This window comes from Melanerpes formicivorus, unplaced genomic scaffold (assembly GCF_026170545.1).
Source record: "Melanerpes formicivorus ecotype bairdi unplaced genomic scaffold, bMelFor1.0.p_v2 SCAF_1, whole genome shotgun sequence".
In the NCBI taxonomy this organism is placed as follows: Eukaryota; Metazoa; Chordata; class Aves; order Piciformes; family Picidae; genus Melanerpes; species Melanerpes formicivorus.
The window spans coordinates 35465910-35489554 of NW_027142353.1; the positions used below are offsets into that span (position 1 = coordinate 35465910).

At 40.9% G+C, this 23645-nt stretch overlaps 1 protein-coding gene across 6 annotated transcripts in view; it reads right to left on the reverse strand.

Annotated features, from left to right (window-relative positions):
• The window catches only part of TENM4 (teneurin transmembrane protein 4), a 736598-nt gene that overhangs the window by 150652 nt on the left and 562301 nt on the right, over positions 1-23645 (reverse strand). For all 6 annotated transcript variants that reach the window (XM_068140091.1, XM_068140118.1, XM_068140125.1 and 3 more), the window contains one exon: positions 13916-14101. In XM_068140091.1, the coding sequence (XP_067996192.1) occupies positions 13916-14101 (186 nt within the window). The remainder of the gene's footprint in view (positions 1-13915; positions 14102-23645) is intronic.

The window sequence follows — 23645 nt, forward strand, 5'->3', positions numbered from 1 at the left end:
ACTCAGTGGGCTGCTATCTCCCAGGAGGTCCTCACAGCACAGCCTCTCTAATTGGATCAAGGGAATGGTGAGCTTCAGAGAGGCAGGGAGTTCTTCCTGCTTCAATGATTGTAAAACCCAGCTTCCCCTCCAAGGCTCTCAAAGATTTGCTTTCTAAGATTGAGATTTGGAGTTACTTGGGTTACTTTAATTGCACATGGGGTTGAAGTTCCTATCACCCAGCAGGGTAAAGCAATTGGCTTCCAGCAATATTGAGACCTCAGACTGGTAAGCAGTCAAAGCTGGCTGGAAAGGGAAGGCATTTCCTATGCAAGAAAGTATTTGGAAAACACCCGATATTTCTGCTGTAGTCATTTTGGGTGGGATTCCTCTATACCAGAGAGCCTTGCAACTCTCTCTGTAGTCAGCAGAGAAACAGACTGACCCATGGCATAAACCTCCTCATTTGTGTCAGATGCCCATCCTGATGAGCAGAAGCAAACTCTGGAAACATCCATTTCTCCCCAGTAACTACAAAGACCTTAGGTTTCTTTGGTGCTAAAACTTAGGGTGGATGAACACCAAGCTCCCAGGCTGCTCACTAGGGTTTGATATTTCTCATCTGATGACCTCCCACTGAGATTTCCCTCCTTTTCTCCCCTTCATCATCCCTACCTCCCACCCCTCCCCCCAAGAAAATTGCAGGGTAATTTCCACAGTAAGCAGCAGTGGGAGGAAGGCTGCTTAACTTCTACAGCTCTAGGGGCTTTTTACCTGCAGAGATCAAAAATCTTTACCAAGAAGCTGTCAGAAATGTAAGACACATTTTACAGCTTTGGAAATTGAAGTACAAGGGACTGAAGTGACTGTCAAGGTCACTCAGCGGGACTGATTATACCAGGAACACAATTCAGTCTTCCTAAGCCCTGTTTTAATACCTTCTCTATTTATATGTGTGTTGTGCAATCCTGCCATACAGTTTGATTTTCTTCAGGCCCTCAGCTTTGCAAGACAGGTTTGTTTGTGAACTGTGTAAACAACACAGGAAGTTCCATCTGAACGAAAAGAAACACCTCTTTCATGTGAGGGTGATGGAGCAGTGAACAGACTGCCCAGAGAGGCTGTTAAGTCTCCTTTTCTGGTGACTTTCAAAACCCACCTGGACATGGTCCTTTTACAACCTGCTCTGGGTGACCCTGCTTTAGCAGGCAGGTTGAACCAGATGGTCTCCAGAGGTTCCTACCATTCTTTTTTTATGATTATCCTGTCCTAAAGGGTTACAACCTGATGACAAAGAGGTGCAAGCTATTGCCACATCTGGTTGATGAGGTCTGCCCTAGAAGTGCTGAGACACCACGTAGAGCACATCACACTTTTGTGTGTTCATTTGTGTCCATTCAGAAGTGCCTTGTAACTAAAGAATTGTTTCATGGTGAGCTTCCAACCTATTCTTGAATTGTTTTTCTAACAAGTGACAGATTTTCAGGGATCAGATGGAAAAAAATTAAAAGGTGATAAGAAAAAGTCCTTTAAAAGGATCTTAAGTATTTTTTTCATTTATAAACATTTTTGTTGTACATCAATCTTATAAAATGTGCAAGTATGTGTGAGCATGCTTGTGTGTGTGCAATCTATAGATCTGTGTGTGTATGCTGCATTATCATGTCTACACCATAGAAGAACTATTTATAGGGAAGGCTACTGGAAATCCTCCATTTTAATATCCTGTCTTCAGTTACTTACAACAGTGCCAAACTTTTAACCACTGATTCTGATTTTCTTTCCATGCTAGAGCTAATTCATATGTTTGTTCTCTACTTTCAGTATAAGCTGAAAGCATTCAGCTGTTTTGGAGAATGAAAGAAACGTATTGTTAAAATAATCTGTTAAAATTACTTGGCTGGGTAGGTAATCCTGCTTTGGAGTAGATAAATTGAGTCTGGGTGGGACCATCCAGAGAGTAAAGATAGGGATTTTATTTCCCAGTTTATAAACCTGCCTAAATTAAAGGATGAAAAACCTCTGTAGAAATCTCACTTTATGTGTCTTTCGCAAAGCTCCATCAGAGTTTGGCTGCTGCATCATCACTGAGCACACCTCATGTTTTTACTTGCTTGAACTATTTATAGCCTATCCTAGGAAGTTATTTTCTATCCTGCAGTTGAAGAGGATGGGCAGAAAACTCCTTGCATGGGTACTATGGCATTGACGTGAACAGGAGTGCAGTGAGAACCAAAAGGAGTTGGTAGATTAGAAGACACCAGTGCAGAAGGATAAGAGTAGGGTTGGATACCACTAGATTTTTTTAAACCCAGCAATTATTGTTTAAATCCTGGAGCAGAATTTTATTTTCTGCAGTGGGAAGATGTATTTAATAATTTTTCGATGGGAGCTATAGACAAAAAGTCTCTTTAAGTTTAGTTCCAAGCCATGTAGGAACAGATCCAAATCCTAAAAGTAGTTTAAGTTAAGCCTATGAAATGTCACATGATGAAATTTCAGAGGGAAAAGAGCAATTCTGTTGTATTGTTCTTCCTTCAATTATATTTGCATTTCATAAACAAAGATCTCAAGTGCAAAGATCTAGCATTATTAGACAGAAAAGATACTGCAGTGACTGATCACTTGCTCGAAGACTGAAAAAAGCAAATGATCTTCAAATGTCTCATATGAGGCATAGCCAGTAAGTATAAGGAAAAACTACTAGAACTGTAAAAATCAGGAGCTCATATGGAACTGCATGTGCTCTTCTCCAGGCTTAGGAGAGGGAGGATTTAGAGTGATAGAAAATAATGGATATGATTTGGATGAGGTACCTTCTGCATCTGAGGAAATTACAAGAGCTTGATTTATCTACTCTAGCACAGCAAAAGCTAAAAAGACTATGATTGTTTACCACAAATTCATGAAACAGATGAACACTGAGAAGGGACATCAACTATTTAAGCTAAAGAGTATAACACTGGCAGAAGAACAAATGAACATAAACCAAGCATTAATAAATTCTGGTTGGAAATTAAAAAAAAAAAAAATATGCCAGGATCAAAGGAACAAAATTTTGGTGTAGCCTCCCAGTAAGAGTATTAAGGAGAAGAAGCCTCATTGACCTATCCATTTATCTATCCATGGCAAATTTATCCAAAGGTTTATATAGTGTGGTTGCCCTTAACAGCAGAGGACTGGACTCTGACTGAGGAGACCCCTTTTAGTCCCATGTCTTTGAATTTTCAGGGTAATTCACTGTCTATATGAAATGCATTTGTGAGCATTTTAATGGACTTTCAGGATTTCTTCTGAATCTTCTTGATCTGAATGCAAGGAAACTAAGCATCTCAGAAAGCAGATAGAGAATAGCATCAGTCAGGAAAGGAGAGACAGAGGACAAATACCTCATGAAATTATGCCTTCCCAAATATCTATTCCTCTTATTGACTATTAAGGGATTCAAGGTGACCAGACAAGATATAAGCATCTATGCTGTAGACACCTAAAGCAGCATAACTCCCACCTGCAATTTCATCTTCTATTCTCCTGACATCTTTCAAGTCTAGAAAGCAAGTTTACCCCTTCCCACTATGGAAAGAGTCATCTCTGTTTCCTAGTGAGATAAATCTCTGTCGAGGAACCAGAAAGAACTGTTTCTTAATGGCAGATAAAATCCTCTTCACAGATTCATGAACGTAAAAGCTTTCAGATATTAACATTACAAGATATTCAGATATTCAGATCTTACATTACAAGATACAGCAAAGTATCAGTGCTGTGAGGATTAAGGTGTAACTCTCCTGTGTCATGTGTCTGGTAGTAGAGAAGAGAGTTTTCAGAAGTAATGACCATTAATAGAAAGTAACACAATTAAACAGCAGCTACCACAGGACTCATACCTTTAGAAAGAATATAATATGGATGTGTAGGCAAATATATCTAGGAGAATGGACTTGTAAGTACTACCATTTCGAAACTGGTTCACTGCATAAAGACTTGACCACCAGTAGCACTACAAAGACAAGAATATACAGTGTTTCCTGTCCCACAAACAGTGCACTTCAAAACACTTCACAAAAAAAGATGAAACAGATAAACTTGATCCTCTCCTTTCCCCCATGCTGGGGAATAAAGCAAAAAGATCATCTTGTCTCCAAAGTGCTTCTGAATTTCAGCACAGCAGGATGGCTTAATCCTCATAGGTTTACACCACCATAAGCTTGCAGCTCTGATTTCTCATCCCCAGAGCCACTAATAAGCCATTCTTCCTGTTTGTGTTTGTTAAGGGTACTTGGGTGATTAATAGAATTAAATAAATGGATAGGGCTTTTTGAGGTGGTGCTGGTGATCAATCCTATATGTGAGTTTCCAACTGGAACACATAAATGAGCATCTGAATGATGGCAGTACTGCAGGACATTCACAAAGACGTCAGGGCTGCCAAGCAAGAGACAGTGCAGGCCAGGGAAGCGATATAGAACATGGACTAATTTTGAAGTAGACAAGGGAAGACTGTCAGAGTCCAAGGAGACTGTCACCAGAGTAAGAAATTATCCTGTCACGTTAAGACTTGGTGAAATAATCTGCTCTTAATGATCTGTACAGTTAAGGCTTTCTCTAATTAGTCCAATTATAAACAATGTTCAAGGGGATTTTTTCCTCAAGCCAAGCCTCATTGCCACTTGAAATTGGACTTAAAAGATAAGGCTATTATCATTCCTCCATTGTCAATATGAAAGCACTGATGGATGTTCTAGCAAGTGCCAATAGTGGTTGAGTTCAGGATATGGCTGAATGCAGGATATGCAAACACCTGGAACTTGGAGCTTGAGAGAACAAGAATCAATAAGTGAGCTGCAGAACGTCTGTAGGACTGAAGTGGAAGAGCAAAGCATTAGCTGATTCCTGCAAATTCTGAGAAACTCAGTAAAGCGTTCTGGAAAACACTCAAACCATGATATTTTGTGATGGTAGGAATCCATAAACTGTTAATCAGGCAAAGATTAAAAAGTTACTTGCCAGAGCTTCTATTGCTTGTAATTGTACAAATGGGGAAACACTGCAGTCAGATCTCAGGTTCTTACTGCTTGTCAAGCTTGATGAGCAGCCCAAAGAAATCACCTTGCAGCCATCCTGAGCTCAAATGATCAGCATCTTTACATTTCAGACTAGATGTTTATATGCCTGACTACAGTTGTTAATGTGATTATTTTTTTGAGGTATAATTGCTACCCAACAACAGGAATTAGTTATGTGTCTGTACCATCAGCTCCAGAGGGATTCTGAATGGTGCTCTCTAAAGTCAGCACCCCTTTAACAGCAGGCACCTCTCTTCACTTTAAGCATTACCAGTGTTAATTAGAGAGCAATTTGGAAGACTCCACTCCAATTCTAGTTAGAGTTCCTTGGTTTAATGATGCTGATGTTTAGCACTGAAACTTGCCCTCCAATTTATGAGCAATTCTGCATCTCCTTTGCCTTACTGGTTTACTGTTAAAGCTGTTGGAAAGATTCAGCAGTAAATCAGGCTCACCCTTGACAACACAAGATTACTGGGAAGGGATTTCAACCAGAGGGATGTTAATAATTAAGAAAGCCAAAAGGGCATGAGTAATTTAGTTTTGAAAAATGCACACCATGGAGTTAGCCAAGTAAAAACCATGTACTTTTAATGTTTCAGCTATTGCTAATCTTTCCAAAAGAGGCCATGCATGTTAAAAGCCAATCTTTTATTCCTAGTAGGCTGCTTAAGCTGTTACCCACTGAAATACTCACTAAATATAGTATGTCTTTATTCTTGGGCATAAAGGTGAGTCAAAAGGCTTTCTAGAAGAATAATGACAGCCAGAGAAGACTTAGTGAAAAAAACTGGACCACTAAATGGGCAAATCAGCACTGAAGGTCTTTGGACCCAGGTTCTGCAGGTTGTATTCTCATCTTTTCTATGCCCATGGTGATTATCTGCTACCTTTACATCCAACCTTTTCCAATGTATGTTGAGATGAAAAGGAGGAATCCTGGGGTTTTGAAATACAAAGCACTGAGATGTGGAACATTAACCAGAGGTTCTGATCACACTCCCTAGTGATGGCCCACATCTGTTTCTAAGGATGTCACCACTAGTGCTTCATAAGGGCACAAGTAAGTGATCCTTTTTTCTTGATCTCAGAACAAGAACATACTTTTGCTCCTAATAAAGTCAGGCATGTTTTACTGACACTAACCAAGGGGAGGAAAGCAACTAACACTGACCAATCTGCTGATCTATAAACTGGAGACCAAGGACAACTACCAGTTGCTGCACTGAAGATGAAAGCCTCCTTAATTAAACTGTGGACATTTCCTTATGATTAATATTTGTTTGTCTGTTCAAAGTTTTTTCCTGTTTGTGATTGTACCTGAACTTGCCTTTAAGCCTCAGTGGAAACAAGAGAGAAACATTAGATTATAAATTCATCTGGAGAGCAAAGTCAGTAGGGCAACCATGTTTCTTGTCACATCACAAGAGCCCTGTATGGCAGAGACTTCATTTTAACTGTTCCCTGAACAAATATTTTGGCATATCTGTCTTTCTTCATCAGCCTCTCACAGCTGCTATTTCTGATTGCTCACAACCTGAAAAGGAGGGTAATGCTATGGAACTGATTTGTTCAACCTGATTTTTTGGTTTGTTTAACCAGCAAACATATGATGCTGTGTGGTGTCAGAACTGTGTTGCCATTAGTGTCAAATCAGCCACGTAGAAAGATGTTTGTGTCCAACTCAGTCACACTTATTGTCAGACTGTTGCATTTAACTACTTGTGTGCTACCCCAATAGTTTAGAAAAACTAAGGGACACTGTGGAACTGTCTTTTGCTGTCTAAAAGTTCTACATTAATTTAGCTCATTGTTCTGGTTAGTAAATAATGGGGATGTTTTATGGATAGCAGATTATCTCTATTCTGCAACAATTAATTCCTTTTATTCTTCATGGGAGAAAGACACAGTTCTTAGGCTTCCTTTACATTTACAAATAGGAACACTGGGCTTGGGTTTTATTGTAGTGTACATTAACACAACATCAGTAGTTTCAGTAATTTTGCTGGTTTATAAAACCAGATGCTTTGTGGTGTTAACATTTTTGTATTAAGAACAAAAAATGTTCAAACAATGAATATTTCATTACTAGAGTTCCCACATAAGACTTTGCAGTGATGGATCAAACCCATGAAGACTCCACACAGAAAGTGCACTCACCTGCTTGGTACAAAATGGGTTATAGACATTTAATTAAAACACATCACTCTACAGGGCTCCTGCTGTATTCACAGACACTTTTGTTTCCTCCTGACTTGCCTTACCTGGGTAGGAGGGGTGAGGATGAGAGATGATTTGGAGGGCAGGGCAGGGACATGGGGAATGGTAGGTAGGAACACTGATACGATGTTAACACAGGGGCACAGCACTTACAGAGGTATTTCCTACCTAAATGACTGGAAAGATCACCCTTCCAGACATTAGGGAGCACTTTGGTGACAATGAGGAAGAGTGGCAACTTCCACACAGCATGTTCATGGTGCATTGTTTTTAAAGAGAAACACAAAGACAATAGGAAAAAATAGGAAGGAAGAGCATACCTTTCACTACCTTATCCAGATAGTGAGCTTGGGAGATAAAAGACAGGACATTTAAGGTAGGATTGAATAAGTGCATTGCAGCTTACTACGAAATTGTGCAGGTGCTAGAAAAGGCAAAGGAGAGTTCGCTGTGGTATGAAAAGAAAAACCTTGATTATGAGGAGAGAAAAAAAGGAAGAAGGGTGGAGCACAGCCCTCCTCAGTCAAAGAGCTCAAGAAGGCTGTGTTTAGACAATCAGTCATCTTTGCTCATTAAGATCAGGAAGAGAAACAGGAAAGTTTTATGTATATATGTATGTGGTTTTATATATAGGTACATATAGATATAAATATATATATATATAAATATATATATGGCAGAATATTGTAATGCTCTGCTCATTTGCAGCAGTCTGCCTCTGTTTTACTGAGCGCTTTCCTTCTCATCAGGAAAACCAGAGTAATTTGAAGGTGCTCCACCTGACCTGCATATTGTCCTATATTTTTCCACAAAAGAGGCACAGTTCTGTGACCTTACCAGATTGGGAGAGGCTTTTCCCTGGATCTTCTTGATGGGAATACATTGCATTTATACAGCATTCTCTAGCCCCAGATCAAATTATTTTATAGATGTTAAATTAACCTCATGGCAGCTCTACCAGGTAGGTATTAATATACTCATTCCAAGGAGGACTAATGGAAAAAAAGAAAGTTACAGATGTTGTGGGAGCAGTGCCCAATTCCCATGGAACATTATTTGGAAAACCACCTTCTAATTGATTTTCTGGCATTAAACAGAAAGTTGGTGGCAAAGACACAAGGAGAGAACCTTTGCATGTGCCAGCAGGCGGCACTCTCTGTCCTAACTGGTCTTTATCCATAAACAAAAGGTTCTGAGTCCTGCAATTCTCTCTTTCATTACCTGCTTAAACATTATTTCCCTTGTTCTCTGCAATTTCTCAGTTGTGCCCCGGTACTCTTTTAAGGAGGTTTTTGTTTCAGGTGGGTTCATACACACTGCCCACCTGGGAGGTCACAGCCTTTGGACTAGATAATCTTTGGAGGCCACTTCCAACCCAAACCATTCTATGATTCTATGATTCCATGCTATGAATTCAATGGATCTGTTGAAGCACTATTGTAAGCAACTGGAGAGGGCTGGGAGGATCAAATCTAACCTAGTGTGGAGCAGTTACTGAGACTCCCCCTTGGAAATGAGATTAACTAATCACCTCAGTGTAGTGGCAGTGATGCAGAAAGCACAGCATCACCATCTACTTGGATGGTGGCTGAAGCCTGGGAATGTGTCCCATGGATTTTGACATCCACACCAGCCCAACTTGTAAACTTAGGCAGCAGTTGCTGTGCACATGGTTGCATGGTTGCACATGGTTGCCAACACCTACCATACATCAGTTATGTGTCAATGTTTTCTTGTCATCTGAAAAACAATGAGGATCTTCTATGGGAATATTCTGTGGTAGCACAAATCTGTCTTCTCTAAACCTGCATTGTCACATTCCCATGCTATTCTTCTGGCATTAAAATATCATCTTACCATTTACAGGAATTCCTTTGGAAATGCTGCAGGCATGGGAGATGTGATAAAGAACTACGTAGGGGCTACATAGAAGAAAAGCCACCTTTCTAAGGTGTTCTCTGAACCCAAAGGCACCATGTTCAGCTCTGTATTACTACCTTCCTCCAGGAAGCCACTGTCCCTTCAAATCTGCTATGTGGAGAGGTCATATGAGCATTTTCAGTCTGAAAGTCCTCTCATTCCACCAGTCTGAGCTAACTTGGTCTGATTTGTCTGAAACACATTGGGAAGAATCCTATCAGCATTTCTCTTAGGTCATAGAGATGGAAAAGAGAAGAGGTGCTGGAAGAGGTTCTTGGACAGAACTCCTCCAGTATGCTCTTGTTCTTCATTTTCTAAATATGTATTTTCCTTTTATCTTCCCTGTGGGGTGAAGTAGACAGAACCTCAGTGAAATCACTGGAGTTAAATGGAGAACACAATTTGAAGGAGAGGAGAAAGTAGCCATTCATTGCTGAACCACTGATGGCACAAGGAGTTTATGCCACAGGGGAAGGGGAAAAGACTCTTTGAAGTTCATCTGTGCTTAGTACTTACTGTCAAATATGCTGCCAATCTACTTAAGGTTAGATTACCTTCAGTTTCATGCAAAATCATGTTGGAACAAAGCAGCAAGTATATATTTTCCACTGACTCTTATAACCATAGTTCTCTTGTCCAAAGGTACCCATCTTGACCAGACAGGGTGGGTGACACAGGGTCAAACACAGCCCACCTTCAGGTGCAGATATGCCTGAGGGCTGCAGTGATGTGACTATTTGCTCAGTTGGGTAGACAGAATCTTCAACAAACACTGGTGGAATTGTTGCACATGGACCAAGCTGTTGTATAGATTTAAATGGAACAAGTGATGTGTTAGAAAGCTGGGGAAAAGAGACCAGGATCCACATGGAATCTGGACTTGTTTGGATTCCAGCTGCTCCAGCAGAGCCTGGGAGGCATTGATTACAACCTTGGCTGCTCAGAACATGTGTGATTATTTTTGCAAGAAGGCTGATGAAAGACAAACTTCAAGGGACAGATTTTTCAAAATTTAAAGTTTTGCTAAGTAAAACAAACCCCAGCCCTACAGCACCATAAGCAGAAGCTCATGTGGGATGGGCTACCCACCTGTCTGTCTAGGCACTTGCTATTCCATACATCACCAGTACATGCCAAGAGTAGATTTTCAAGTGGGTTTAAGTATGCAGCTTTTGCAGAGATCAATGGGAATTAGGCACTGAGGTGCTCTGAACATCCTAAATCCTGCTAGGTAGTCTGTTGTGTGCTTGGAGCTAGCTGTTGGTGCCTCAGCATTCTAGAGACCCTGTAGAATTCAGGTGCAGCAACTGAACTTCAAATGACGGCTTTGGTCTGGTGTCCAGACTGTTCAAAGTTTATGAACATCCCAACTTCACCACACAGGGAAGCCATCTCTGCCATTACTTGTCTAAAGAACCCTAAAATGAATCAAGTGATTAATCTCCTTGCTGAATCAGATTGACTTTCATGTATCAGATACAATCTCAGTATCTCAGCAAAGCCCACATAGGCAGAGTGAAGTCTCCTTTTGTATCTCTGAGGTGGGATGCAGAGCACCTGGAGCACTGTCCAGGGCATATTATCAACCATACCAAATTTGAGACCAGGCTGTTACAGCCCTAGGAAATTTCTGGGGTTCTTTAATAAACATGGTGCTACCTGTGAGCTAATCCCATAGAGGAGCCTACCACAGAGCTGAGCTGTAATTTGGCCTTGCTAAGCTCACAGTAAGAGGGTTTCCTTCATCTCAAGAGGGTTTATCTCCCCTCAATGCTCCTAAACCCGCTGTACTCCTTCGATGTGATTTGGGCCAGAACAGAAGAAAGTTGAATTCTTGCAATGCTTCTAACTGGGGACAAATTTGGAATATGCTGGAGAGCACCATCATAGGAGTCTTGCATTGTGACTGTTGTCATGGTTTTGTTTTCTTCCATTAAGAAATTAAAGTGATTGAACCATTCTTCTGAGTTTCAGGATTCCTGCAGCTACATTATCAACTTTCTGTTCTACTCTTGCCTGGGTGCCTTAAGTTTGCTGAATTAGGATGGTGAATGCAAGCTTCTGCATCAATTTCCTGGTTGGGAATTAACTGGGGTTCCTCTAATGAAATCTCTGAATGTGAGCAATCAAGCCAATATATTTGGTAACATGACTCCTTGTACGAGCAAACAAAATTAATCCACCGGGATCAGAGTTTCCTTGAACACCAAAAGAAAGAGCCTCCTATGACCTTCAAACCAAAAGGATTTCTTACTCTCAAAGATGCTCAACAGGAAATGGAAGAAGTGTCCTTTACTTGTATCATCCATTTCGACCATGTCACCTGCACACATGGCAATGTTGTTAAAGCATCACTTCAGCAATGGGGGTTTGTGCTTGTCAGTGCTAAAGCAAACTGAGCCATGATGCAGACACAGAAGGAATTATTGTCAACAGAACAAGTTGCCATGCAGGGAAATTACACAAGGACAAGGGGAATGCTTTCCACATAGTTAATGTAATTCCAAGTCAATGTCCTTTCATCTGTGCCAATAGAACTAGCTTATTACGCCTTCCAAAGCTATTCAATTTTCTTGGGTGTTTATGACTTTGCCAAATCTCCTTTATATTCCACACATTTATCAATGAAATATTCTGCAGGAAATACTGTTTACAGCTTCAGAGGCATGAGACTATGTACAAATTTGTTGCTAAATCACCATGCAAGTAGATGAGGGAGGGGTGGAAGTGAAAAGAAACAGAATTGCTCCAGCATTCTTAAGTATTAAAGAATGATTCCTAATCCAGGGCAGCACTGCAATAGGAAGGCAGCAGCACTACGGTAAAATTTTACCACAGTAAAATCTCAATGTTGACTGCATTGCAGTGCTGAACTTTCCCACAAGAACACGGATTCTCTCTACGTGGAGTAAGGAATACTGCAAATAATTGGGAAAATTTAATTACCAGGGAAAATAAAAGTTTGTTGCTCCAAACCAATCCAGGCATATCAGCTGTGTGGAGAAATCTCACATGCCAAAGGAGTGGCATTTTGGTTTTGCAGCAGAACTAATAAAATGGTACTGAGGGCATGAATCAGGCTGCCTTTGTTTTTTTTGGGTTTTTTTTTGAATAAATGATTTTTACATGAAATTGTCCCCTGAGTTTCAGATAGTTTTTTTTTCCCCCAGGAATCCGTGTCGCTTTCCAAATCAAAGTGCTTAAACACAAGGCTATAAAATAAACATTATTATAGAAACACAGGATTCCAATTAGCACAGGATTGCTCTCTTTTAAAGTAATTTAAGAAAGGTTTTGTTGATTTTTTTAAAAAAATCTTTTCATTGTGAAAAGAAACAACAGCTGCTAGGGACATCGAAAAGCAAGCACGGTGTAATGTCTAATGAGACAGGGAATTTTAAGAGCTAACTATTTTTCATTAGAGGGATGCATGTGGAGGCCATAATGTGGCAGGGTGACATTAGCTTAAAGGATAAATAGAACTGAGCCACAGATATGGTTTGTACCATTATCTTACTGCTGGAATTAAAAAAGCCTCTTGTGATCAGGCTTCATTTCCAGTCTGTCTGTGTGGGCTCAAAGAAGGTGATTCATATATATAACTAAGGTGCTAATCCACATGGATAACTATGCTGACATTGGCCCAGGTGTAGACAGTAGGTAGTTTTGATGTAGTGTGATCTATATGTATTATGATATAAAGAAAGTAACATAGAGGTAAAATTTCTTATCTTTAAAAGGAGTTGATTAAATAAAAATGACTGGAGGAGAGTTCTCACTCTGGAACAACTCTTCTAAAGTCAACTGATTTTTTTTCAGGTCTCACACAGGCATTATTGAGAGTAGAAGTGGATTTACTAATTTAGGTTTCCATTAATGTATAATAAATGTGATCTAGGGAGTTTTAATGCTACTGATTTTATAGTATGGCTAATGGAATGGGAACTAAAGTACTTGAATGCATGACAGTCAGGAAAAAAGAAGAAAGGAAAATACATCAAGGAGGTAAGTGAGATGAAGGAAGAAGGTAAAGCCAAGCCAAGCCAATTCATTAATGATGCTGCAAACTGTTTAATGTGAGAACTGCAACTCTTTGCATGTTTTTGGAGTATTGGTAGCTCTTTACTATTACTGCTAATAACAGACATGACATTGAGAGCTTAAGATAAGTGTCGGGTGCATGAGGAATAGAGAGGTAAAGAGAGAGGGAAATGAAATGGTCAGAAAGGTAGCAAAGCAGACAAGAGATAAGCAAGATAGCTAATTGCCAGCGAGAATGCAGTTTCCTCTGTTATATTGGCAAGCAAAGTGGCAGCACAAATAATGGAGCAAACAAAACTAGAGAAAACTTTAAATCAGATGCATGTTTCTGAAAATGTCATCACAGGAGAGAGAAGTCTTGGGGGCCACAGAAAGACCTTTTAAGAGAAGCAAAGCAGGATGTTTTCAAAACCATCTCTCTGACGTTTGACAGCTTGTCTCTATGAGATCAAGCACCACATAGGTGTACTTTGTGTCTGATAATAAAATATATGTATCCCTGTTACTAACAAATGAAAGGACATTTAATCTTTTTCCCACATGAAAATGTATGATGTCAGAACTGGAAATCCAAGAACAAAGGTGCTCATGCTACACTAAGTCACACATATTCATTTAAGCATGCGCCTTTTCTCCTCCCTGATGATCAATCACTCTTTGAAAAGTAGTAGTTGGGTTTTCTTTCTCCCTACCAATAGTGCAGTGCTCTCCGTTCCATCCCGGGCTGCATTCACACTTGCCGTCACGGCAGGTCCCGTGCTCATTGCAGCGCGGGTGACACGCTCGCTGATCACAGGCTGTGCCCATCCAGCCCTCCTCGCAGCGGCAGCTGCCTCCAACACAAATGCCATGTCCTCCACAGTCGGCTGCACAAATCTCTGTGGGAGAGGAGAGAAGAGAGAGGAGGGGATATGGGTGGAGAGAAAGGAGAGGTGGAGGGGTGGGTGGGGGGGGGGGGGGGGGAGAAAAATCCAGAGTGTTATTGTTAAGAAAAGCAGCCACACTTCACTACCTCGCCTTATGGGGTGATGAAAGAAATTCCTGGAGCTCATAACCCTAATCCTTCCTGACAATAAGAATCTAATAAGTACATCACAAAAAAAAAAAGGAGATGAACATGGATTGCAGAGGTCTGCTGCCATTGATCCTCCTATTCGCTTTCTAATTCTCCTGTGCTCTTTAAGCTGTTGTGATCGCCAGATCCAAAGGGGAAGGCTTTTCCAATAAGCAGAACAAAAGTCACATTTAATTAAACTCTGGTTAAGTGTGGAAATGACGTGCTGATAAACTGCTGATGCTAAAGTTAAGTGCTGGCAAAGCCTGTTTATGGCTTGTTAACCCACGCTTCTGGGGATAGGGTTCATTAAGACCCTTCCTCTCCCTTTAAAATGATTATAGGATATTTCTGTTTCTGCTGAGTCTGCAGATCTGCTGTGTCCCTGTTCTCCTACCATCCCATTAAAAATCTCTTCTTAGGTGTTCAGAGGTACTACCATCCTCTTTCTTTTGAGGTACATGCACTGGAGTTGATAGGATGATGCCTGTTCCCAAGTCTTATTGGAGTTAATGGAAGCACTGGACACCCAGCTGGGTATTTCAGTACTTACCTCCACAAAAGCGAAGAGCTAAAGGACATTGTCTTTTCAGAGGTCCTGCCCTTCCTTTCCCCCATGAGCCCAAGTGGGCATGAGGACATAGATATGCATAATGGTTTTTGTTCAGCACTAGACTGGCATGCCATTGACATGACTTTGGAAGACTTCACCTTTTCATCTGCACTATATTTGTCTGGAAAGACTGAGACTTGGTGGAGAAGAGGTACCCATGAGTCAGGTGTTAAAATGACTGCTACCACCAGTACTATGCAGGACTGATTTTGAGGGGAAGAAAAATAAACCCAAATACTGTTGCAGTGTTATGCTGCAGATGAAGTTAAACAAATCTATTTCTTCTCCTCCAGGCTCATCCCCTGACTGCTCACTTTGGATCTCCCATAAACCATGACTGCACTCTCCTCAGTCAGAGGAAAGGCAATTCAGACTATGTCAGATTAGCAGCTTCCCCCTCCCCCCCCCCCCCCCACTTTCTCTCTGACTTCTGCCTGATGCTTCTAAATTGGATTGAACTTTCCCAAATGTTTTGAACTCAAGTATTCTGCTTGACTGAGCCATTTTATAGGTTTTACAGGCTAAGGACACAGTTCTTCTTGGGGAGAATGGAAAGAAGATGTGGACAGAAGAAACACTGAATGTGGCTGGGGTAGAAACGGAGGAAGGACTACCAGAGTACTGTGCAGAGCACATCCTCTCTCTGGTCTCCCAGCTATGTACCCTCAGAATGAGTATCTCAGACACCAGCCCATCTCCAGTGCCTTTCATTGGGCCTCTGAGCATATTAAGTGCAGGATTCAGGCTTCAAGGCTTATGGTGGAAGGGCAACTGGGCAAGACATTTACTGCAGGTCACTGGCTGCACATAATATATTCCAAACTACTCAGCCTGCATTAACATCACACCTGACTGAAACTCAGCCTTACTTCAGTTGCTCTTACTCTTTTGCTAATGACTATCACCAGTAACAAGAAGCTTGGGCTGTGTGAGGACTCTTAATACAGTTCTGATACAGGGCTGGAATATCCACTTCAACACCAGGAGGAAAGTTTTGCACCTTAAGAGAGAGTTGCAGGGTGATCAGCCACTTACCATGAAATAGGCTCTTATCTCCAAGGATCAGAGAGAGTTCTTTAGGTAATGGTTACTATGACAGTCATTATAAGAATCATAGAACCATTTTGGTTGGGAAAAACCCATAAGATCATTGAGTTAAGCTACTATCTAACTACCAGTTCTGGTGCTAAACCATGTCCTTCAGCACCATGTCTAAAAAACACCTCATTTCCTGAGCGAGACATGAACAAATACCTAACTCCTGCTTACTCTACAGTCGAGGGTGCTGGAACAGTCTTCAGAAGGTCATCTTCTGCAGTGCCTTGGATGTCTCCAAAGTCTTTCAAACCTTTAGTCTCATATATTTAAATATCTAATAAAAGAATTTTAGAGTTCAAATGTGCTTATGGTACTCAAGAACTTGTCTGTCTCAAGTACTTGTGCATTTGGGCACCTTGAGTGCTTAAACCAGGGACATGCACATGTCACTTGCTGCAGGAATGTAGCAGCATCTAATGTAACCTTTAACTTAGCACATGGCTGAAGAAAGACTCTTGAGTTGCTGACAGAAGTTTTTACATTTCATGTGGCATTAAGACACAGATTTTCACAGTTTCTAGATGCCAGGGAGGTAATATACTACAGTGATGGGTCTACAGGTATATGCGAGCTCTGTGAGAGGTGCAGGACTTTCTAGATGTCCTGACATGCAATCTTATGTTCTGTTGCTAGGACTGGGAAATGCAGCTCATAGTTGGTCAGATATCTACAGGATGATGGTGGAGGCAAAAAAAAAACATCAATCCACACTCCCCCCGCTCCCCCCCCCCCAACCCCCAAAACCAAACCAAACACCAGAGAGAAAAGGAAGCTATTTGGAGCGATAGTCAGATGCCTTCTTGGAGTTATGTAAAGATGAGGATAATGGAGTGACATTCAAAAATGGTGAGGAAAGGGGGGAAAAGCACTTTCTGAAAGGCAGAATCTCTGCAGAGTCATTCCTATGAAATGGGATGGAAAACCCACTGGGACATTTTCCTCTTGACTGAACTTTTTCTCAGACAACATGCTGCCAAAGAACAGTTTTGCACACATGGGCCAGGGACAGGCACTGCATGATCCAAACCAAACAGATAACCCAGAACAGGAGCACTGGGGATGCTTTGGGTTTCATCTCCCACCCAGCTGAGACCCCAGCCATGCCACCACCCATGCACACAGGAGAGTGCAGGCTCTGGGTTCTGAATGTATAATTCCTGTTTAATGGGTGTGTAAGGTAGTTTGGATTCCCAGGGGCCAAGAGCTGTAATAAAGACCCTCAGCTGTGAATAACACTTGTGATGCAAACCACTTACGACAGTCTCCCTAAAACGTAGTTTAATTATTGCTGACAGGGAACCAGGAGCCAGGAACTCTGGAACCTCAAGCTTCCATTTAGCTGCTAGTTTAAAGGTAGATGGGAACCATACACTTTAAACACCCTGCTGTATGCCCTGGCCCTTTATAACATGGTGCTCTTAAACGCTCACAGCTTTCTGACGGGTGATTAAATAGTCAGAGTAGCTTTTACTTTTCTGGTGGCACTCAAAGAAATGATCAAAATGGATTTCAGATTAAGTTTCCACTCAAAAGTGGGTCCTTTCAGGCATCTCAAGACGACTAAGGCTGATTTACAGAAAAGGGCATATGAATAATTTCTTCATCATTCAGTCCCAGGGACAGAATTTGCCACCTCTGTTCTTATTACGAGCTACTTTTTTTTTTTTCCTTTCTTTCTTTTTTTTTTTTTTTTTTTGGTACATTTCCCAATTCTGTTGTTAAAATTAGAGAACATGATTAGCTACCATCTGAGCTGTGTGAGCAAATGAGAAGGAAAGCTTTTAATTCTCCTATTACAGTATTCACAGGCTGGCCAGCTGCACTTTATTGCTCCTGCCTATTTAATCTTAGTTAGAATGCTGTGCTTGTGCATAAAAGACCTTCCTGTTAAATATTTTCACACCAGCTGTTCCCAAAAGGTGACTAAATATTTCCTTTCATCTTTAATCTCTTCCACTGTTTGTATGAACAGCTTAGCCCTTCCTTATCCTTTCCTAGAGGTGCATTGTGTTTTACTTCACCTTGTCGTGCAGCTTTCAAAGCTGCCTGTAGTTCCTTGAAGGAAGGGGATCTCCTGAGCAAATCCGGTGCTCAATTTTACAGGAAATATGTCCTCAGAAGGTACAATCAGCCCATGCAGCCCTGTGGGTACTACCTGGACTCTGAGTGACACCCTGACACTTGGTTTTTCCAGAGGGTGCTGATGGGCATCAATTGATGCATGGATGCAGGTTTTATCTAAGGAATCAAGTTCATTTCTCTTCTACCATCTGAATCTTTGCTGTGTTGCTGTTGGTGTCTTCCATTGCCTTGATTTCACCTCATCTTATGTTACACACTTACCTGAAGAACTCAACTGAGCTTAGTTGCCCTCAAGAAGGAAAGACATGTAGCTCCAGAGGCCTATTCACCTGAAAACGTTTACAGAGAACTTCTGGAGCACACTGTTGAGGTTTGGGTGGTTCACCCAAGGCTATCAGATGCATTATTAACATTATCCTTACAAAAGAATAATACCATTCTAACAGAATAATGGTAATTTTTCAGGGTGGTAATAATAATAATATACTTATCTTCAGTTTCAGGAACTGTTTTGTTCCATCACTGCTTTACCTCCACCAGGAACCAGACCCTGAGACCAGCCTCAACTGCCTAACTACCTGCTGGCTAGTTTTCAGACAAATGGCGCTTTTTTTTCTCCCTCATGGCTGAGAGAGAGATTTCCCTCTGGTCTATAAAAGCTGCCTCAGAATTCCTCAAGGTTTTCTAAAGAGTCATAATCCAGCTTGAAACACAGAATCATTTTGGTTGGAAGAGACTTTTAAGATCATCCATTGCAGCTGTTAATCAAGCACTATCAGGTCACCACTAAGCCCTTTCCCTCAGCACTGTACCTACATGTCTCAGACTGCACCAGGGGAGGTTTAGGCTGGATGTTAGTAAGAAGTTCTATACAGAGAGAGTGATTACCCATTGGAATGGGCTGCCTGGGGAGGTGGTGGAGTCGCCATCATTGGAGGTGTTCAGGAGGAGACTTGGTGGGGTGCTTGGTGCCATGGGTTAGTTGTTTAGGTGGGTTGGATTGGTTGATGGGTTGGAAGCAATGATCTCGAAGGTCTCTTCCAACCTGGTTTGGTTTATTCTAAATAAAGGTTTATTCTAAAGGACCAGAGCTTTTCTTTCAGCAATAAAAATGGTGAATGGAAAGGGTGTTGATTTTTGAAGCATATCTGCTATGTTCCAACAGGCTGAACTTTTCAGAGCCTGTCAAATCATTGCAAGCTCTGTATGACAATCTCCACTGCAATTACTGTGCAGTGCTTGAAGATCTTGATGATGATGATCTTGAAGGTCTCTTCCAACCTGGTCCTATTCTATTCTATTCTATTCTATTCTATTCTATTCTATTCTATTCTATTCTATTCTATTCTATTCTATTCTATTCTATTCTATTCTATTCTATTCTATTCTATTCTACATGCCTTTTGAATGCAACACTTCCCTGAGCAGTCTGTGAAAGGGCTTGACAACTCTTTCAGGGAAGAAAGTTTTCCTAATATGCAACGTAAGCCTGCACTGACACAACTTTTGTCCTATCACTCATTACTTGGAAGAACAGACTGACACCCATCTCACTACAACCTCCTTTCAGGTAGTTGCAGAGAGCAGCAAGGTCTCCCCTGAGTTCCTTTTTCTCCAGGCTAAACAATCCCAGCTCCTTCAGCCACTACTCATAAGACTTGTGCTCCTGAAACCTACCTGAAATCTTGCCAGTGGCTGCTGATGGGCTGGAACTTTTCCATGTTGCATGGATGAAAAATGCATTATAATTTTATTCTACCTCCACCAGCCTGTCTCTGTCTGTTGTCATTCACCTAATGCTTAAGAATCTCAACTGTCTGAGGCCAAGATTATCCCTTTCGTTCTGCCTTTGCACTGTGCCAGGTGTAATGAGGTCACAGCCCATTAACAACACTTCAAAAGTAAGAATACTAAAACAATTACTCATACAAATAAAAACCTTATACCTGATTTTTTTATTTTATTTTCTTAATTTATTTTTTTTCTCTTGAATATCCTGCTAAACAGTGACCCAAATCTGTCCCCTTGAGAATAAAAAGTCTGCTATTCTGCCTTTGATATTTCAGAAGAAAAGTGGGAAAAGAAACCTATCAAACACTGGCCACCAGTGTAGTGCTTTGTTCATGGCACTTTGTAATTGGTATAATAGACATGGAACCTTCCAACACAAGAAGTGGCATAATCCAGAATTCCCAATTATTTTCACATTACATTAAAGAATTGGGTTGGGAAAGGGACAATGATGTCAATTTATGCTTCATTTATGCCAAATCCAGTTTTACATGTTTACCCCCATCCTTGCAAAATCCTAAAATTGGCTTGACAACAGTTTAAAGCTTTCCAGCTTAGAGAAAAGCAATGCAGATGAAAATTTTTCTTTAGCATTCATGGGATGCAGAATCAGAAATTTAGCTGCTGCTGCCCTGCCTGCTAAATCCTTTAATAAATATGGATTTAGTGCTAAAATATAAGATCAGGTGAAATTGCTCAGAGCTTCCTGAAAACTAGGGCAGTTCTGCTGACCTTCAACATATTAATAGAAAATTGAATAATTAAATATCTATCTTAACTGGGATTTTCCCATTTCGAGTTGGTTCATCTGAGGCAATTTGCAGCCTCTGACAGATTTTTCCTGAAAAGAAGCACAGACTTGAAACGCAAAGTTTGCTGAGGGGCTAACCTTGCATTTGCTTTAGAAAGCAAGTTATGAGGAATATCTGGGAAAAGCATCTAGTAGGAAGATATGGATGGAGATACCAGAAGGTTCATGACTGGCATGATTGGCATGATGGGCTCCCCAGTTCAAGAGAGATAGGGAACTGCTGGAGAGAATCCAAAAAAGAGCCATGAGGATGATTAGGGGACTTGAGCATTTCCCTTATGAAGAGAGACTGACAGCCCAGGGGATGGTTAATCTTGAGCAGACTGAGAGGGGATCTCATCAACGTCTATCATTATCTGACGGGTGGGTGTCAAGTGGAGGGGGGCAAGCTCTTTTCTGTGATGTGCAATAATAAGACAAGAAACAGGAGGTTCAAACTTGAACACAGAACATTTCACCTCAACATGAGGAGAAACTCCTTTACAGTGAGGGTGATGGAGCACTGGAACAGGCTGCCCAGGGAGGTTGTGGACTCTCCTCTTGAGACTTTCAAAACCCACCTGGATGCATTCCTGTGCAGACTACCCTAGGTGATCTTGCTTTGGCAGGGGGGTTGGACTTGATCTTTGGAGGTCCCTTCCAAACTCTAATGTCTTGTGATTCTGTGCTTTAGATAGCAGTGAAGTGCTAAATACTTTATTCAGAATGAAACACATTTTGCAGAGTTACAAAACTATCATTTGTATGACTCGATGACTTTGTAGTGACATATGAACTCTGCTGGACCTGAGGAAGACATAAACCTCATTAGCTTTTAAAACCATCCTTTTTACACAATGTTATATGGGTTCAAACTATGGAGCAAGACAAAACCTGCATTTTCTGCCCTTGTCACTAATGAATCTGTAGCATGAGATCCTATGAAAACCACCCTGCCTCAGTAGTGACTGGGGAACATTCAGCAGTTTGTGTCAGAGTCATTAATTGAAGGCCATGTGTTTTTTCCTTCAGAGGACATGTTCTACAAGCAAGGTCTGCATAATTTAATGCCTTCATACAAACAATGTTTACCTGTTTTCAAAACATGCCTCAATTAGTAGAAATAGTAATTACTATTTATGTCATTAAATAGAAAACCTGTTTGCTTGTATGAGTGTAATTAGACTTCTGGTACCAAGATGACTGTTTGCTACACTCCAGGATCAGAATGCATTTTACATAACTCAGCAAACTGAATTTATCTGAAAGGTAAAGGCTATTTCTTCTCCTTCCATGGATGATGAAATCAAGATTAAAAGATGCTCTCCAGAGACTGGAAATTAATTCATCAGCCTTGCTATCACCTCTCAGCAGGAAGAACAGTGACCTTCAGTGATGGTTTTGCAATGTGACTCAGGACACCTAAGTGTTCAACTGCTGAAGATGAAGCCCTGAGGAGCATCCTGGAGTGCCTGCCCTTGGGGCATCCTGTATTACAGTGTGACCCTAACCAGGGCACTTCAGTTGCCTTAAATGATTCTTGCTGGGGTCTGCAGGATGATTGAGTACAGGCCTTCAATATATGTGCAGAAGCAACAAATTTATACCTGCAGACAAGATGGGATATGCACAAAGGAGGTATAAAACCTGTGCATGACAGAAGAGAAGAGAGTTTTGACTCTAAGCTGAGCTGTCTACCTATGAAAAGGGTTGGTAGACATCCCTGATAAAAGAAAGCACCCACCTCTGGCCCTCAGCTAGCCACAAAAGATTAATCCCACTTAGCCCTTTCCCCCATTTTCCTTCTGGCATTTAGTTCTTTACTTGCATAAGCAGCTTTGTGTTTAACTGAAAGATTTCTGCAAATCCCCTTCTAGGTCACATCTCTAGAGATGCAAATCAGGAATCTAGGTGGCTTTGAGCTGCCTAACTTGAAGATGAAGAGTCCACAGCATAGCTCCTCAAATGGGCTGAGCAAATCCAGGAGATCTGTCCCATAACTGCCTTGGAAGCCACCTTTCATCTCTAAAATGAGTAATGAAAAAGTTCAACATGGTAAAATATTTCAGCTAATGTATGTCTGCCCTCCAAGACTCTTACTCTAAACACACAGCACCTAGCGCAACAGGCCTCTTGGGAGTCCTTGATAGAGCAAGCAACAGTGAGGACAGAAGCAGTCATTAGCAATCCCCCTGCTAATGGATCACAACTCCTATCCACCCTGTGCAGCTGCACAAGGTACAGTGGTGTAGTTGGGATATCTGCTAAGAGAAACCTCACCTCTAAGTGTAATTTCAGCTTGCTTCATATTTGCATAAAGGTTTTGCAGATCCTGTCTCAAAAGCCATAAGTCTGTGAGACAAAATTCCATTAAACTGTTCTGCTGTCTTTTATTAGCTTCTAGTTTCTACAATATTTATACCCTATTTTCATTCTTGCCTTAAATGCTAGGGACTGACCATCACCTTGTGTCTGAAACATCTGCTCTATAGCTGTGATTTACTTTTGTACTCATGTCAATCTTCCCTTTATTTATTATTCTGAACTTTATTTTAAACTGTCTCTTGCTGTTGAATAGCAGGACATGAAATGCCAGGTTTTGATGGACTTCAGTCCTAGAATTGAGATTTTTTGAATAAAATAAATATCCCAAAGTGCAGAATTATGTTTTTCTCTTTGATGCTTAATTGGAACTCTCTGCTTTCTGGAATGTGAGTTAAAGCTTCATGGAGAAGAAACAATTCCTAATGTATTAAATGAAGCCCCTAGCAAGGATGCTTCTCTGGGATCTAAAATAATTTCTCCTCTGGGCCTATTGGAAGACAATTTGACAGTAGAAAAGCCTTTTGCTCAGGTTTACAGTCATTAGAATTAATTAATTTCTTTTCCAATTCTGTACATTTTGGGTTTGTCTAAAACAAATTCAACAGAGCATTTATAAATCTGTGTGCTGAAGTCATCACAAGCTTGAGATTCCCTTAGTCAGAGCTATAC